This window comes from Canis aureus, chromosome 30, assembly GCF_053574225.1.
Source record: "Canis aureus isolate CA01 chromosome 30, VMU_Caureus_v.1.0, whole genome shotgun sequence".
Taxonomy (NCBI): Eukaryota; Metazoa; Chordata; class Mammalia; order Carnivora; family Canidae; genus Canis; species Canis aureus.
The window spans coordinates 38,444,624-38,462,795 of NC_135640.1; the positions used below are offsets into that span (position 1 = coordinate 38,444,624).

The 18,172-nt window shown below is 49.6% G+C and overlaps 2 protein-coding genes across 9 annotated transcripts in view; one reads left to right on the plus strand and one right to left on the minus strand.

Moving 5' to 3' along the window:
• Positions 1–4,698: 4,698 nt before the first annotated feature.
• Positions 4,699–16,643, minus strand: LOC144301974 (uncharacterized). Of its 4 annotated transcripts, none has more exons than XR_013368901.1 (7): positions 16,502–16,643; positions 15,319–15,792; positions 14,732–14,922; positions 12,100–12,351; positions 7,673–7,792; positions 6,261–6,308; positions 4,699–5,051 (listed from the first exon to the last, which is right to left on the minus strand). XR_013368901.1 is itself a non-coding variant. In XM_077879248.1 (7 exons), the coding sequence occupies exons 4-7, from the start codon at positions 12,247–12,249 to the stop codon at positions 5,004–5,006; spliced, it is 366 nt and encodes a 121-aa protein (XP_077735374.1). In that variant the 5' UTR covers positions 12,250–12,351; positions 14,732–14,922; positions 15,319–15,813; positions 16,502–16,643; the 3' UTR covers positions 4,699–5,003. The 4 variants fall into 4 exon arrangements, 3 of the variants coding, with proteins under 3 accessions (XP_077735374.1, XP_077735376.1, XP_077735375.1); XM_077879248.1 differs by having other exon boundaries at positions 15,319–15,813; XM_077879250.1 differs by lacking the exon at positions 12,100–12,351 and having other exon boundaries at positions 15,319–15,813.
• The window catches only part of B3GALT5 (beta-1,3-galactosyltransferase 5), a 39,606-nt gene continuing 38,029 nt past the window's right edge, over positions 16,596–18,172 (plus strand). For all 5 annotated transcript variants that reach the window (XM_077879235.1, XM_077879231.1, XM_077879237.1 and 2 more), the window contains exon 1: positions 16,596–16,709. The gene's annotated coding sequence lies outside the window, so the exon portion shown is untranslated. The remainder of the gene's footprint in view (positions 16,710–18,172) is intronic.

Genomic DNA, 18,172 nt, shown 5'->3' on the forward strand with positions numbered 1-18,172 from the left:
CAAGCTTGAAAGAAGGCTAGCAATAAGCTGTCTCTTTCTACCTCAACCTTTTTTTCAATGACAAATATAAATGCAAATGGGAGGGTAGGCCTAGGGACTATGACCCATCTCTTGGGAGGAGCTGGCAGAGATGTTTGACCTGTCGCCCCCGCTGACCACTTTGTAAGCCAGCCAGTAGGCCTAGGCCTGTGTACAGACGAATGGAACCCCTAGGCTACAGCTCTGGGGGTCCCTGGGGAAGTGGGATATTTTAAGTTGGGTTTCCATGAGTATAATATTTTCTCTCTTCTATGAGAGTTATGAGAGTTAATTGGGAAAATGTACATGTAATAGAATAAATTAAAAAAAACCAACAATACTGTGAAATATTACAAAACAGATGGGAAGGGATGAGCCCATGAGGGCCTATTCAATTGGTCAAAAGAAGACCCGTTGCATCCTGGTTATTGTGGATAATTCCTGGACAAGGGATGCTGTGAGTGGAGATGAATCCTTCCCCACCCTCTGGAGCCCTCCCACTTCCCAAGATGACAGGCTGACCACAGAAAGGAAGGCAAATCTTCACACTTCAAGTCTGCATTGCTATCTTGGTTTTAATGTGTCACAGAAGTTAGAAGTAGAAATTTCATCTAAATAATGGTGAACAAATTAAGTGTAAATCATACCTGTTTACATTCATAATAATAATTAATAATATCAGGGGGCACCTGGGTGGCTCAGTGGTTGAGTGTCTGCCTTTGGCTCAGGGTGTAACCCTGGGGTCCTGGGATCGAGTTCTGCATGGGGTTCACTGTGGGGAGCTTGCTTCTCCCTCTGCCTATGTCTCTGCTTCTCTGTGTCTTTCATGAATAAATAAATTTAAAAGAAAAAAAAATTTAGGGATCCCTGGGTGGCGCAGCGGTTTGGCGCCTGCCTTTGGCCCAGGGCGCGATCCTGGAGACCCGGGATCGAATCCCACATCGGGCTCCGGTGCATGGAGCCTGCTTCTCCCTCTGCCTGTGTCTCTGCCTCTCTCTCTCTCTCTGTGACTATCATGAATAAATAAATAAAATCTTTAAAAAAAAAAAAAAAAGAAAAAAAAATTTAAAATAATAATATTGGAATGAAAGAAGATATTTTCCTTTAAGAAATTATATATATTTATATTTATAAATATATATTTATATGGATATTATTGTCAATAATCACCTTAAGGTAGGAACATATTACAACGAGTGGGGATGGGCTTATCTTTTTTTTTTAATTCAAAAAAATTATTTATTTTTAATTTTTTATTTATTTATTTTTATTTATTTATGGTAGTCACAGAGAGAGAGAGAGAGAGAGGCAGAGACACAGGCAGAAGGAGAAGCAGGCTCCATGCACTGGAGCCCGATGTGGGATTCGATCCCGGGTCTCCAGGATCGCGCCCCGAACCAAAGGCAGGCGCCAAACCACTGTGCCACCCAGGGATCCCCCAAAAAATTTTTTAAAGGAATCTCTACACCTAACATAGGGGCTCAAACTCATTATCCCAAGATGAAGATCAAGTGCTCCACCACTGAGCCAGCTAGATGTCCTGAGATGGGCTTTATCTTAAAACATAAAGTGTATTATGATTATCCTTATTTGCGAAGGGTACTTATATGTAGAAACAAATTTTTCTTAAAACAAATCAATTGGTAGACAGTTAACACATCAATTTTTATACTTGGACATGAGTATCCATGAGTATCCTTCTTCTCAACCTGATAAGTATATAATCACTAAGACATTGCTGTATTAGCAACAAATCACTTCTATAAAATTAAGCTAGGAAGACTAGGAAGACTAAGTTTCTCTTTTAGGTGTTTTTGTTTTGTTTTGTTTTGTTTTTTTGTATTCTGGGTTTGATAAACCAAAGAGCTCTCATGATAGTTTTGACTTCATTAAAATCTACAGAATGCCAAACAAACCCAATTGTTTTTGCTTTTCCTCCTTTTATAAGGCGAAGGAGTCACTATTCATGTTTACCTAGTGGCTGTCCAGGAAGCCGCAAAGATATTTTAGGTGTAAAAGACATCTCAACAGCTTCATGATTCTAAATTTGGGGGCTGAATTTAGGAAAACAATAGTAAAGTGACTTGTCAAAAGAGATTGGCTGCAGAACAAGAAATATGTCATCTTGACATGCTCCTTACAGCATTTAAAATGGACATGATGAAAGCTAACATAACCATAATTAAGAATATTTATCCTCGGGAACCCTGGGTGGCACAGCGGTTTAGCGCCTGCCTTTGGCCCAGGGCGCGATCCTGGAGACCCGGGATTGAATCCCATGTCGGGCTCCCGGTGCATGGAGCCTGCTTCTCCCTCTGCCTGTGTCTCTGCCTCTCTCTCTCTCTCTCTGTGTGTGACTATCATGAATAAATAAAAATTAAAAAAGAAAAAAAAGATTAAGAATATTTATCCTCACCAAGGAAAGATCTGTATCGCTGCATCTAAAATGACCCAAGACACCTGCTTCTGGTGCTGCCAATATGGACTAAGCTTTTCTCTAGCGCGGACTATACAGATTACACTGTAATCTACTGCTATAGCTTTTCTCTATCACAGATACAGCTCAAAACTCTGGACAAAACATAAATAGAAATTATCCAATGACTCTGAAAAGTAAAAATAGCAGACGGGTTAAGGCGAGGGGTCAAAGCAGTGACCCATATGGGTGAATTTTCTGTGTGTGTGTGTGTTTTTTTTTTCACTTTTTAATCTTTCAGCTCTGACCCGTGGGTTGTCTTGGATGTGGAACTATGTAGCATGTGTGGGCAGCAAAAATGAAGAGAAGCTGCATGTTTCTGGCCAGGGTGCCTGAAGAAGAGGCCTCTGCAAACCTGAGAGAGTGGGATGAACTTCTCTAGTCACTTCCCTCTCAACCATCCCCAGGTTTGACCCCACTGTAGACCCCAAGTTTGACTCCACTGTAGACCCCATCTTTCTAGCAGGCATGAGTACCTGGAATAAGGGGTCCCTGTGTTCCAAAGAGCTACTTTTTCCTCTCCCCTTTCCCTGAGTAGAACCCCGTTGCATAAAGCTGCATGGCAGTAGTGCAAGCTGCTGACACTCTTCCAGAAATGTGCTTTCCTGGATGGGAATACAAGAAAGGGGGGTCATCAGGAGCTGGAGAATGTAGAGATAATTCTGACTTTGAAAACTGAATAGACATTGAAGCGTGGCCATAGAGGGTAAAACAAAACTCATGGTCTAAACTTAACCAGGTTGGTTGACTGCTAAGATAATAATAATGAAGGGGCACCTGGGTGGCTCAGTCAGTTAAGTGTCTGCCTTTGGCTCAGGTCATGATCCCAGGGTCCTGGGATCGAGCCCCACTTTGGGGTCCCTGATCAAAGGGGAGGCTGCTTCTCCCTCTCCCTCTGCCTGCCACTCCCCCTGCTTGTGCACTCTCTCTGTCAAATAAAAAAAATAGAATCTTTAAAAAATAATGAAATCACATTAACCCTGGAAGATTTTAACATAAACCAAAATCCCACAATATTTAAACTGTCCGGATTATAATGCATGTTAACCGAACATACAAAGAACCGAAAAATGCAACCAATCCTCACGGGAAATACACAGTCAAGAGATGCTAACCCCAAGATTACTGAAATGTTGGAATGATCACATGCAACCAGACTCTGTGAAACAATCTTGAAGTAAATGGAAAGTTAGAATTTCTCAGCAGAGAAATGCAGAGTAGATAGGTAACACATAAAATTTAGAGGTGAAAAATGCAACTTTCTGATAATGGCAACATTGCTAGACAGACCCCATAGTGGAATGGAGCTCACAGATGACACAGGAAAAAGTGAGAGAACTTGAAGAGAGACACAAACAGTGACCCCAGACTTCTCAAATTTAGTAAGATATGACTATATAGAGTCAAGACACTCAGCAAACCCCCAAGAGGATGAAACTAAAGAAAAGCATATCCAAACAGGGAAAAACAAATTGCTAAAAACCAAAGAAAAAGAAGAAACCTTGAAAGCATCCACAGAGAAAGGAAACTTCGCATATCTGGGAACAAATATCAGGATGACTCCGGTGTTCTCATCTGAAACCCTGGAGGCTGGTAGACAGTGGGTACATGGCTGGCTCAGCTGGGCCCTGAGCTGGTGGGCGTGGGGCACCCTGACGCCAAGAGTGGCTGGTAACTGGAGACATGGGGGTACATGCGACAGCTGAGCCAGGAGCTGCACAGAAGAGTCCGAGAGGAGGCGGGAAGGCATTGCTGTCCAGAAGATTCAAAAGGAGGATGCAAGTGTGGGCATGTGGACAGCAAACAAAATGGGATGGAAGGTTCTGGAACCTCCTCTGGAGAAGGGGAGCTGACATTTCCTGACCGACTGCCCAAATGGCTGCCTCTGCCTGCAGTTTGCTTTGCTGGCCGGGAGGTGAGACAACCTGGTTTAGAAACTGGATTTGGTGGTGTTGGGAGTGTTCCCTCAGGCTACTTCCTTCCTGACACTCATCGTGCTCTTGAGAATTGTGACCTACACGCTTCTTTCCCTTGTTACACTGTGAACTCTCCATGGGCTGGGACCATTTCTTCCTGAAGGATGCACCAGGATGCGCCATTTGTTTCTATTTTAGCGTCTAGCACTGTGCCTGACATACAGTAACGCCCCATAGATCCGTGTTGAACAAAGGAATGAATAAAGAAATCTAGTTTGCAACCACCACTTTCCATTTTTACCATTTTTATTCATAATGCCCCGTAGGTTTGGGGCAATGACTGACTGAGATGGCAAAGCCAGGAGGAATTTGTAGCAGGGATTTTAATTTGGATCAATTTGAATCCAACAGAGGCAGGTAACCTGAGGTGTGAGCTCCGGGTGATGGCAGAGGAGGCCCAGTTAAAAACATTCTTGTCAAAAACAAAAACAAAAACAAAACAACAACAACAAAAAACCCAAACAACAACAACAACAACAAAAAACAAAAAACAATCTTGTCTCCAGTGTTTTCAAGAGCTCTTGGGGCAGGTCCTATATGGACTGGACACCAGGGTCCTGGCCTTGCTGGTTCTGGAGAACCTACAGGGAAGAGTTGGGCTGTGTGAATTAGTAAGCAACAATTTCTTTTACCGATTTCACCAATTTAAAACAGTTATCATGATCACTAAAAATATAGGTGTAGTGAAATTTATAGGGTTTCACTTAGGCACCGAACGCTTAAACAATTTTCTAACACTATAAAATAAGATTAGCGATGTGTCTTTTTTATGAGCTCTTTTCTGAGATTAAAACTTTTGAGGTGGAAAATACGAGCTACCGTCTGCCTGTTGAGACCCGGGGTGAATTACTTGAACCTCTGCCCGTGACAGACGCCTGTGGCTCCCGCAGAGTTTTGCCCTCCCTTCATTTAAACACATAAAACTGTTTCTTCAGTTTCCAAATTTGTTGATTTAACACCAGTGGTTCAATTTCTTCCAGAATTTTATTCACTAGCAGCATGACACTGCGCTTTCTCATACGAGGGAGCCCGTTTGTGGCTGACGATAATTCTATCAAGATGAAATGAAAATTGTACATTTTCATTTCAAATTGAAAATGTCCAATTTTCATTTCCATGAAAACGTCCTGTTTATACTTCTGGAAGCGGAGCTCGGATTACGTAAGGGGGCCTCAGTTTGTTTGTTTGCAGCTCCCGCCAGGATGCATCGTCAAAATATTAATTGTATGATGCTATCGCTTTAGAGCAAATAAGTAAGAACTAATAGTGTACGGGATCACGGAATTTCCCGAAGTCCTTTCACTATGACCAGGGCTTGAAGTAAGTGGAAGAATGAAAAAAAATCCCACCCTCCCCCGATCATGGAGTGTGACCAGAGTCAAAATGACAAAGGGAGACACAGGGGACAAAGGGGGTCCATCCTGGGCCCCCATCCCAGGATCCTCTCCCCTCCTCGTGTCCCCAGTCCAGCTGCCCCTGACTCTCCAGGGACATCACTGCTGTCCTTGGCACTGCTGGGCATGGCCTCTTATGGGAATGCACCTGTCTGGTGTCCCAGCACACGGCCTTCTATGCCGCCGCTTCTGCAAATAATGCTCTAGTTTTCAATGCAGCTCTTCCATATTTTCGCCCGAATGGCTGACCACTGGCTGTGTCCAGGAGTAAAAAGAGCTGCCGCCTTTTCCTCCTCCTGCATCTGTGTGATGCAAAGGGCGGGCTTCTGGGGGAGGGGTCACAGCAAGGCAGACAGGATTTCCTCCGTGTCTACTTGGGCACGATTTGACACTTACCCGCTCACCATACTCGAGGTTCAGGGACATAAAACCAATGACTTTGAGCTGGGGAGAGAAGGTGCATTAGACGTGGGTTTTGATGGCTAAGTAAGAGTCTTCTAGGGACCCGGGGGAGGGAAGAGTGGGCAGGAGGGTGATGAATCATGCCAGAGTGCTGTGTCACAAATGACAGACCGTGGGCATGGCTGGTGAGAGGGGCCGTGCACCTCGTGGCTGGTATTGAGGCTGGGTAAAGAGTGGGGGCCAAGTTATAAATGGTCTTTCAGTGTGGGGCGCATCTGTCCAGGAGCAACCACAGTTTTCTTTTCTTTTCTTTTCTTTTCTTTTCTTTTCTTTTCTTTTCTTTTCTTTTCTTTTCTTTTCTTTTCTAAAAGATTTTATTTATTTATTCATGATAGACAGAGAGAGAGAGAGGCAGAGACACAGGCAGAGGGAGAAGCAGGCTCCATGCCAGGAGACTGACGCGGGATTCGATCCTGGGACTCCAGGATTGCGCCCTGGGCCAAAGGCAGGCACTAAACCGCTGAGCCACCCAGAGATCCCCTCTTTTCTTTTTTTGTTTTTAAACATTTTATTTATTTATTCATGAGAGACAATAGAGGCAGAGACACTCTCTTGTGGGGAGTCCAACATGGGACTCGATCCTGGGACCCCAGGATCATGACCTGAGCCGATGGCAGATGCTCAAACACTGAGCCACCCAGGCGTCCGGCAACCACAGTTTTCAAGCAAGGGCCTGATTTGGTGAGGTCACATTCTTCTAATAGTGGAGCTCAGGGGAGAGGATGGTCACCGAGTGACTGTAAAACCACTAGATGGTGGGGCCTGGATTGGGGTAGGAGGAGGAGCGGGGCTCACAGGGCGAGCTCAGGGAGAATGGATTGGGTTTTGTGAGGGAGAGACAAGAGGGCTCAGACTTTTGACCTGGGTGTCAGGCTGGAGGGTAACACTGTAGACCCAGAGACACGGTCATGGGGGGATCCGGATGGCTGTGGGGGGCAAGCCTACTGGCTCAGCAATGATGGCCTGCCTCATCGGTCCCTTCCCTCACGGATGGAAAGACCTCAGATGCATGTGTCTGCTTTCTCTGCTTCCCACCCCTCACCCCACCTGCTTCCCGGTCTCATGAGCCTTGGCAGTTGTTGGAGAACAAAGAGGTGAGGGAAATTTAGAGAGAGGCAGAGCCGTGGTCCAAGCCACCCCAGCACCCCTGGGCTCCCAGGAGATGCCGCCAGGTGAGGTGCAGTGTGGCCGGGAGGGGGAAGCCCGTCTACACATCTCTGTTCGTGGAAGGAATTTTGGCTTGTGTTGGCATTCTCATGCCTGGGCATTCTAGAAACAGGAGCCAGGCCATTGACCAGGGGCTGGGTCTCATCCACATGCATAGATCTAGGGCTTCCTCTACTCACTTTTTCTCGGAGGAGGCATGTGAGAAGGCCATCCTTCCCTGGCTGCATCAGGGCAAGAGAGGTCGGGGAGTGCTGCAAAAAGGATGTACTCCTGGTTCTGGGGAGAGAGAGATGCAGTCCCTAAAAACAAACAAATGACACAAACACTTGGCTTTTAAAGCACTCAATTTTGTTTCCAAGTGTAGTAGTTAATCTCTGCCTGGTGGGCTTTGAGGAGAGTTGGTCCAGCCCCACAAATGTCAGAGACTCCAGTTCCCTCCTCCCCAACAAGCTTCCTCTCCGTGTTCATGAACTTCATTGTCACGTGGTCAGATCATAGCAGAAATAACAGGTGCCATCACATCATTATTTATTTTCCATTGATTTATTTTGCTTTAGACCGTTCAGACCGTTTTTTACCCAACGTGGGGACCAAAGTTGAAACATCAGCCTCTTTGGAAAATGGGTTGTGTTATTTGGTTAAGTTTGGAAAAGGTTGCATTCCTTATGTCCCTCTTGAAAATCTGCAATCCGTGATAAAGGCTCTGAGAAGTCCTGGCTAAAAAAACTGTGTAATAACATACACATGAGGAGCATAATTACCAACACTGTTTTGTATATTGAAAGTCGCTAAAAGAGTAGATCCTAAAAGTTCTCATCACAAGCAAATAAAACGGTAATTATGTGAGGTGATGAATGTTTACTCAATTGATTGTGGTAAGCAGGTTTCATAATATATGGGCGTATCAGATCATTGTACACCTTACACCTATACAATGGTTTTTTAAAAAAGATTTTATTACTTTATTTGAGAGATGGAGAGAGAGCAAGAATGCATACAAGCTGGGGGGTGGGGCAGAGTGAGAGGAAGAGGTAGGCTCTCTGCTGAGCAGGGAGCCTGACATGGGACTCGATCCCAGGACCCCAGGATCATGGCCTGAGCCAAAGGCAGATGCTCAACCATGGAGCCACCCAGGCACCTTGCACCTATCAAAGTTATGTGACAATTATATCTCAATAAAACTGGGGAGAGGAACTGTATAGACAGGGTCTTCCAGAGTTAGTTGGCCCATGTGAGACAACCTCTTACCAGTGAGAAATAACCTAAAATTCTAATGTATGTCCATTACTTTCATTAGGCTACTCCATTCCTCCCTCCGATTTTTATCACAAATGTTATGGATTTAGAGTTAGGGGGAAAAATTAAGGAGGCAGTGCTTCTCACTCTAGTCTACATGAATGGCAGAGGTTAGCACAGACTTGTTTCAAAGGAAACCCATTAATCCATCATTTTAGCCCCTGGGTTGGAAGTTAGATGAGATACCTTTTAAAAAGAGATAAGGAAACAATTATCCTATGTGTCCTATCCTATCATACCTTTCCAGGGTAATGACACCCTGGAACCTATTTTTTTGTTTTTTAAATACATTTTTAATGTCCAGGAGGCAGACTTTTGTAAATGCTGCCCTGACATAAACCATGAGAACCTTAAGAGTCATGTTCTTGAGTCATGAGAAAGGAAGAACCGAGTTCTAGAACCACGGGTGATGGACGACAGGACTGTTCTGGGATCTTGAGAGGATCTTACCCACTTTTGTAGGAATTCTCTTTTCCTTTTTTGTTTGTTTGTTTATTTATTTATTTATTTATTTATTTATTTATTTATTTATTTATTTATTTTTATTGCTCTCTACCCTATTCCTGGATGTTTTGCCTCAGGCAAAAACAGGATAATTGTTTCCTTATCTCTTTTTTAAAAGGTATCTCATCTAACTTCCAACCCAGGGGCTAATGATGGATTAATAGGTTTCCCTCGAAACAAGTCTGTGCTAACTTCAGCCATTCATGTAGACTAGAGTGAGAAGCACTGCCTCCTTAATTTTTCCTCCTAACTCTAAATCCATAACATTTGTGATAAAAAGCAGAGGGAGGAATGGGGTAGGCTAATGAAACTAATGGACACACATTATAATTTTAGGTTATTTCTTGTTGGTAAGAGGTTGTTTCACATGGGCCAATTATTTGGCCTCTCTGTGGTTCAATATTCTCATCGTAAAGTGGGGATCTACTAGCACCTACCTCACAAAGCTGTCGTGAGAAATAAATGAGCTAACACATGACAAACATTTAGAATAGGGATCCCTGGGTGGCGCAGCGGTTTGGCGCCTGCCTTTGGCCCAGGGTGCGATCCTGGAGACCCGGGATCGAATCCCACGTCGGGCTCCCGGTGCATGGAGCCTGCTTCTCCTTCTGCCTATGTCTCTGTCTCTTTCTCTCTGTCTGTGTGACTATCATAAATAAATAAAAAAAATTAAAAAAAAAACATTTAGAATAATGATTGGCGTACAGCTTTCCTAATAACTCACAATAATTCTACTTCTACAAGAGATGGCTAAGTGAGTTTCCCTAAATGGACTATGATCAATTCTTCCTCCCAGGCTTTACACAGTAAAACTAATTATGAGGAATTCTGCAAAACAGAGCCTTGACACCACAGTATTATTTGCTCATTCACCAAGCACTGCTGCCACTTCTTATTTTTGGAGATCGAATGTGCCTCTGTGGGCACTGGAGCAACCGCACAAAGGATCCTGGAATAGCAGGGCTGGTGGCGGGGGGGGGGAGGGGGTGTCCAAGGGTGGAATCTGAGGCTTGGGTCCTGGACATCTGCCTCCTCCCCATTTTTAGAGATGTGCTCCTGGGTCATTTACCCAACCATCAGAGCTGGCACGTATGGAGGGCCCACTGCATGCCAGACACAATTCAAAGCGCCTTCCTGACACCTCCATCGTGGATGTGGGACCCTGGGGTGACCGGGCTGGTAAGTGGCTTTGAAGCCCACGCTGCAAGTCCCCACTGGGCTTGCCTGGTGGGGTTATTAGAAGCTTGAGTGAGACTGCTTGCATCAAGAGTGCTCCGGGAGCTGGAGTGTCTGGGGAGAGTGATTTTTGGTTCTAGTGTGCTTCCACTCTATGGAAGAAGGCCCACCAAAAGCACCCTGAGATTAGTGTTCCGTTTCCTCGCCCCACCCTGGCACAGCCACCGGTGGGCAAAAGGGAGGTAGTTACCTAGAAGGTAGGAGCCTGAAGAGAAGCAGAAGGGCCTGGAGCAAATCATTAGAAGCTGCCAGTACCTGACCTGCCTTGGCTTCCTCTGTTTGCTACTGTGGTTCCATTAACCATGGTGTTAGCACTGGAAGGACACACTCATCCTCCTGTGTAGACATGTGGAGGCATCATTGGGCACAGTCCTGGGCATAACATGGTATACCTGGGGCGATGGAAGGAACGGGGAGTCCCTAGGTGGTGGGGCCCCATCACCCAACAGAGCAGCCCTGATCTAGCTCACTTCTGTGCCTGGGCATTGGAGGGCCACACACATTGCATTTGAAAAAAAAAGAGTTTCTAATGTTAGAAAAAGATGGAACACAACAGACTAAGTTCAACCCCTGGTTAGAAGCATCAACTGCTCCCACCACATTTTGTTAGACTTCCGCTAACACTCCTGTCCAGGTCTAACTCCTAACATGGTCACTTACTGAAAAGTTGGTCTTCTTCTGCCACTGGCTGTGCCTGAAGGAGAAAGACAGTGCTTTTTTGTTTTGCACCCTCCTCAAGGGACAATCAGTGTTGCTCCAGAGTGTTTAGATTTGGGATGAATGTCCTGTTTTGCAAAAATGGCCATGGGGACTCAACCCTCTCTCTTCCAAGGGTTTTCTCCGGGAGCTGTCTGCTGAGCTCAGGGTACGTGAAGATCTCCTCCATCATAGAAAATCCGTTGAGCACGAAGTTGATCTACAGTCTGTCAAAAAATCGTTTAGCAGCCCACAGACAGCTTCTCTGACAAGGGTGATAGGTACCTCTAAAGAATGGGTTTCCTGGGGCGCCTGGATGGCCCAGTCAGTTAAGCGTCTGCCTTCAGCTCGGGTCATGATCTCGAGGTCCTGGGACGGAGCCCCTTGTCCTGGGATCGAGTCCTGCATGGTGCTCCCTGCTGAGCAGGGAGTCTGCTTCTCCCTCTCCCTCTGCCACCTGCCCCTGGCTTGTGCTCTCTCTGCCTCTCTCAAATAAATAAAATCTTAAAAAAATAAAAATAAATAAAAACATAAATCCTATCATGTCTCTCTCTCTCTTTAAAAGAACGAGTTTCCTGGGGGGCTGGCAAATATTCCGAAGGCAAGGCTCAGGTAAGGGTGTGGCTTCACACTCTGGTGACAGGACATGGAATTAAACAAATAAACAAACAAAAACTATCTTAGAATTGAGTGTTCTATTTTTTTTTTTTTTAAGATTGAGTGTTCTAAAAACGAGAGCTTGGGTGCCCAGTCGGTGGCTGCACTATCTTACTTAACCCTTATGACAACCGTGTCGTCACCGCCACCAACCAATGGCGCCACTTACAGAGAGAAGGTTGGCACCACCAGGCGACCAGGCTTTTTGTGTTCTTACCTCTCCACCTCCTCCCTGGCCTGGAACTTCCGTCCTTAAAGATTCAAGATGAGCATCTGTTGTTAGATTTCGGAATCCGGTTAGGGGTCTAGGCTCCAGCACTCCCCGGGGAGGCAGGGGCAGCATAAGGCCCTGTGGATAATGGTGCATTGTGCCGAGGACGGAGTATGAACAGCTGAATATCAGTGGTCATTCTCTAAGAATCCTCGGGTTTTTTAATGTGCCATGAGATTGCATTATTCTGGAATAATCCTGAAATAAGATAAAATACCTATCATAAAGTAAGTAACACAAAGCTTACCGAAGCAGGTTTGTATACTGTTCACTACACTTTGGCTGTCGCCTGATGGCCGGAGGGCTCTATTTTTCCAGAGGTGGCCAGGGCCATGCGAACTCAGCCTTCCTCCCTAACCCCCTAACCTGATAAGTTTTTGTTTGTTTGCTTGTTTTTTACCAATGTCAACTGCCCTTTGTAGCGGCACTCTGAATGTGGATCCCTTCACTGGCTGGGAAGGTGTGATTGAGGGGCCATGTGCGTCCCAACCTGAAGATGTGACAGGCCACAGCCTTGTGGGCCAAGCCTTGTGGGCCAGTAGCCCCTAGCCCCCCTCTGAGGGGTGGGGATTACGATTACACCCTGCAGCCCCCACCTGGTGGAGAGGGAACAGTCAGGCTCTTGGGGGGGAGTGCGGTCAGCCCAGGTGGGTTGGCTTTGGCAGGCCATGTGGGTTGGGTGTCCCCTGCTGGGGCAGCCACAGAGCCAGCGGGGACCCCAGACTCCAAGCAGCAGCCACTTCCTCCCGAGCCCTGGATCTCAGTTCCTACAGCCCTTTCCCCTGCTCTGGGAGACTTGTTTAATGTTTCATTAAGCTCCTTTGGACCTGAAAAATGTAATTCTAATTAGTACAGTGGCTTCCCTGGGAATGCCATTTGCCAGGCTCGAGGAACCTCTGATGGGTGTGTTAATTTGCATGAGGGTCCTTGGGACTGTCTCAGCCACCATGCAGGCATGCATGCTGGTTCCACCCCGGCTCTTTAATCAGAAGTGCTGGCAGTGGCTCTAACTTCTCTGAGATGAGTGAGAGGTAGGCCAACACCCCCTCCACCTGTCACCACTGACTGGCCCACAAGAGGGGAAGGATCCTTCTCTGCTCTCACAATTCCAGAGGCCCAACCCGAGGACATAGGACCTCTCTGCCTTCCCGTTCTCCACAGCCACTGCACACGTGTCTGTCCAGCCCCCCACTTACTTATCCAACAAGTTCTCAAGCATCCTCTCTGTGCTGGGCCCTCTGCTGGGGAGGCAGTGAAGTCCCATTCTGGGACGGGAGACAGGGCACATACAGAGAGACAAGACTCTGCAACGCCAGGGAGCGAAGCAGGACCAGGGAGGGTGACGGCTGCGGAGTGATGAGGGCGGGAGGGGCTGTGCCTCAGTGCTCAGAGAGGGCAGTGGAGCAGAGAGCCGGGGGTGGGGGGGAGGGGGGGGAAGCCAGCGAGGGTCCCATGAGCATCTGGGAGAGGGGCGTTCCAGACAGAAGGAAGAGGAGGCTACAGATCCTGCCCGGGGGACGCGCGCAGCCTGTTGCAGGAGCATGAGCAGGCTGGAGTGACCGGGGGAAGTGGACTCCTGCGGGGGGCTGCCGGGGGCCGCACTGTGTAGCGCAATGTGCAGGCTGCGAATTGGCCCTTTTGCATGGGACGCCGCTAAGAAATGTGTGTTCTGAAGCTGTTCGTGGGGCACCGGGTCCCATGCGTTCCTGTGAGAGTGGCTGTTCTCAACTGCTTGCAATTTTGCTCCCTTCAGGACATGTGAGGACAACTCTGTGTGTGTGTGTGCACACGTGTGCATATGCATAGGTGTGTGTGTGCACTCCTAGCATCTAGCGGGTAGAGACCAGGGATCCTGCTGAACATTTTACAACACACAGAACAGTCCCCACAAGAACGAAGCTGCTAGGGGCAGCCCGGGTGGCTCAGCGGTTTAGCGCCGCCTTCAGCCCAGGGTGTGATCCTGGAGACCCGGGATTGAGACCCACATTGGGCTCCTTGTGTGGAGCCTGCTTCTCCCGCCTGTGTCTCTGCCTCACTCACTCTCTCTCTCTCATGAATAAATAAATAAAATCTTAAAAAGAAAAGAAAGAACCGGCTGACCCCCAATGTCTATGCTGAGGGTGTGAATCCCTGATGTGGGTCTCAGCAAGCTGGATGACTGGACGTTGGGCTGGCAGTCACAGGTTCCCCCACCCCCACCCCACTCTGGGGAGGGTGTGGGTGGGTGTGGGGAGCAGCTAAATCTAAATCGTGCCTCCAGGGGAGCCCTCTGCATGGTTCACAGGTGAGGCCCACCCCAGGGCGAAGGGGACAGAGCAAGGCCTTTGCTAAGGTCTCGTAGCTTAGCAAAGGCCAGTGTCGGAGCCTCACCTGTGAGCTCCGGCCCATGAGATGGTGCTTCTGGGTCCCTGACAGGTGCGTCCAAGGCGATGCGATTTGTGTGCACTGACCTACCCGGTCTGCCCTGTGCTATTAGCCCACTTCCACACAGTAATACGGAGCCCTGGGCAGGCGTATTCCTGTCTCAGGGCCCTCCCTCTGCCTGGAAGGTGCGTTCTTTTCACCATTCTGGTCTCACCTGGAACAGTGTCCCCATCCGCCGTCCTCCCCTGGCTTCTTTCTCTGGGTGGCGCATCTCCCTTGCTCCCTTCATCCGGATTCAAAAACACCTGCCCTGTGTCACAGGCCCCCAGGAAGCCAGAAGGGAGTCCGATGAGCCTGCTGAGCTAAGGTGTCTGTGGCTCTTACTGACAGCTGCCACGCAGAGGTCTGGTGACAGGAGAGGGGGGGAGATGGGGAAGGGATTCAGGGAAGGGGCAGGGGTATGTGTGAAGACAGGTTTCACCTCGTTCTCTCTCTGGGCTGGTGCCCAGGGCCCCTAAGGGCTCCCGAGGTGCACCCTGCCGGGTTGCGCTGGCGAGCAGCGCTCAGCTCTGGGTGCACCCGGTCCATTTGGTTACCCCAGGAAACTGCTGTACAAAAGCCGGGAGCAGCGCAGAAGCGCGGGGGAGTTTAGTCACCCAGGCTGGTGCTGGTGCTACACTGCTACTATGTTCTTACTCATCAGCCTCTTCACAGGGGGCCCTCCCTCCAACCCACAGCTCAGCCGCTCCTGGCTCCTTCCTGGGGGGCCTTTTGTCTCAGAAATTCCAAAAGGATACTGACCTTTGAAGCTCTGGCACTCCACCTCACTGAATATTTCTGGGGTCTCCACCCCTCTCCCCAACGTCAGCTTGCTTTATCTTTGTGCAAGGAGGGTCACGCTGGGGGTGGGGGTTGGCGATGTGGCATTGCCCTGAATCTATTGCAGACATGAGATTAAAGGAAAAGAAGTCGGATTTCTTTGGTCTGGGCAGGGGCTGGGATGTCACTGTGCAGCTGGGGCTGACAACCGCTGAATGAGGTGACGCGTGCTATGTCTCCGTGACCTGCACGTTACCTCCTTTCCGTGTGAAGATGATTCTGGATCCGGTGTTAGAGGTAGGCTGTCTGAGCCTCTTTGCTAGAGTCCCGTCATCCCTGTGGCCCGCTGCACCACACGGCATGCCAGTTTCCAACACTTCTCGAATGTCCTGGGCCAAACAAACTCTGGGCTTCACGGACCAGAGTGTCATCCATTTTTCAGGGACTTTCATTGCTCTTGTTTCAATAAAAAGAATGCTGTAAATATTTTTAAAAATGGTATGTCCCTGACTCTTAAAAAATACATGTATATTTCTGTACATAAATATATATATATATTTTTTTCTTTATTTTTCCTGCCAGGGAACACGGGGGTCCCAACGCCAGCACCACATCTATCTCTCTGTCATCCGCTCACCTTTCCCCAGTCCTTAGTTTCTCTGGGCCTTATCCGTGAAATGGGAATGCGAGCAGTACCTACTTCATTTGGCGTCCTAAGGATTAAACAGCCCCCCAAACTCCCCGTTCCCTTAGCTGACCTTGGCTCATTGCTGCTAATCAAACTCCTGGAGACGGAAATAGCCTCTCTCTTCTGAAAGGGGGGAAGGTATTCTTTCTAGAGGCATTTTGGGGTTTGAGAAGCACAGGGCCAGCACTGCCTTCCCTGCACAGAGTGTTCTCGAAGTTAACTTTGGGACCGTCCCCTGCGAGGCCAGGAGGGTAAACTCAAGGCAGGGGCCTAAGGGGATAGGAGCAAATTCCACCATCTGGAATGTCTGGTGCCTCGCGAAGGATGCTCTTCCCCCGGGGCTGCCGAGGCGGACCCCCCGCAGACAGCTCCGCGCCGAGACCCGCGCCCGGCTGCAGGGGGAGGGGATCCGGGCGCCCCCCCTCCCCCGCCTCCGCGCCCCGCCCGCCGCCCCCCGCCCGCCGCCCGCCGCCTCACCTATCAGATTTCCCGTGCGCCTCGCCGCGCCCCTCCTCCCGCCTCCTCAATGCCGAGCGGAGGGGCAGCCGCCCTCGGCCTGGACCCGGCGCCGGCGACGACCGGCCGCGCGCCTCCCGGTGTCGCCGCGATGCGGCTGTGAGCTCACTGCGGCTGCAGCCCGCCGGGCCGGGGGGGCGCGGGGAGCGCGGGCAGCGCGGGGCGCACGGTGAGCCCGGGAGGGGCGGCCGCGGGGGAACCGGGCGCGGGGGTCCCGGAGGTGGGAGGTGGGAGGTGGGAGGTGGGGGACCGACAGGTGAGGGCGCGGGGGCACGCGGGGGTCCGGGAGGTGGGAGATGGGGGACCGACAGGTGAGGACGCGGGGGTCCCGGAGATGGGGGACCGACAGGTAAGGACGCGGGGGTCCCGGAGATGGGGGACCGACAGGTGCGGGTGCGGGGGCACGCGGGGGTCCCGGAGGTGGGAGATGGGGGACCGACAGGTGAGGACGCGGGGGTCCCGGAGATGGGGGACCGACAGGTGAGGGCGCGGGGGCACGCGGGGGTCCCAGAGATGGGGGACCGACAGGTGAGGACGCGGGGGCACGCGGGGGTCCCAGAGGTGGGAGGTGGGGGACCGACAGGTGAGGGCGCGGGGGCACGCGGGGGTCCCAGAGATGGGGGACCGACAGGTGAGGACGCGGGGGCACGCGGGGGGTCCGGGAGGTGGGAGATGGGGGACCGACAGGTGAGGACGCGGGGGCACGCGGGGGTCCCGGAGGTGGGAGGTGGGGGACCGACAGGTGAGGGCGCGGGGGCACGCGGGGGTCCCAGAGATGGGGGACCGACAGGTGAGGACGCGGGGGCACGCGGGGGTCCCAGAGGTGGGAGATGGGGGACCGACAGGTGAGGACGCGGGGCCACGCAGGGGTCCGGGAGGTGGGGGACCGACAGGTGCGGGGTCACGCGGGGTCCGAGAAGTGGGCAAGCGAGGGGGCTCCAGATGAGGACCCAGCGTGTGCGGGGGGAGCGGGCCCTGCGGGGCAGGCGGGGGCGCGGGGCCAGGTCATGTGGCTCCGGGCCGCTGGGGCGCTTTTGCCCCCCTGCACGGAGGAGGAGCGCGGGTTCTCTGGGCTTGTCCTGTTCCTTTTTAAATGAAGGAAAAGAAGATGGTTACAGACCAGATTTCACCAAACTTGGTCTAACAGTGTTTTTTTTTTTTGTTTTGTTTTTGTTTTTGTTTTTTTAATTTACCTTGCTGGGTTTTGTTTTGTTTTGTTGAGAGCATTTAAATTGGATCCCAGCACATTTAACTGCATGACACAGTGCTATCAATTATGCTCATGGTATTATACATACATCCTCAGAACCTCTCCCTGTTGCCTCCATCCCCTAGCCCCTGGCAACCACTTTCCTACTCTGTGAGTTCCACTTTTTTTTTTTTTTTTGAAATTTTGCATATAAATGATATCGTGCATTATCGTCTTTGGCTCTTTTTATTCACTTAGCATGTTGCCCTCCAAATTGATTCACGTAGTTACAATTGGCAGGAGTTCCTTCTTCTTCTTCTTTAAAAAAAAAAAAAAAGATTCAGTAGCAGTCAGTTGTTTTCTGTATTTGTTTATCTGTCTGCAGACACTTAGGTTGTTTCTGTACCTTGGATATTGTGACTATTGCCGCCGTGAACAAGGGA

What these genes read in the sequence shown, in the direction of transcription:
- LOC144301974 (XM_077879248.1), bottom strand. Translation starts at nt 12,249, where the DNA reads ATGCACCATTATCCACAGGGCCTTATGCTGCCCCTGCCTCCCCGGGGA. An exon ending in CATGCCTCCTCCGAGAAAAA is followed by an intron (nt 6,309 to 7,672) that starts GTGAGTAGAGGA and finishes TTCTCTCCCCAG; the next exon opens with CTCAAAGTCATTGGTTTTAT. An exon ending in ACCTCGAGTATGGTGAGCGG is followed by an intron (nt 5,052 to 6,260) that starts GTAAGTGTCAAA and finishes TCTTCCCTGTAG; the next exon opens with GTTCTCCAGAACCAGCAAGG.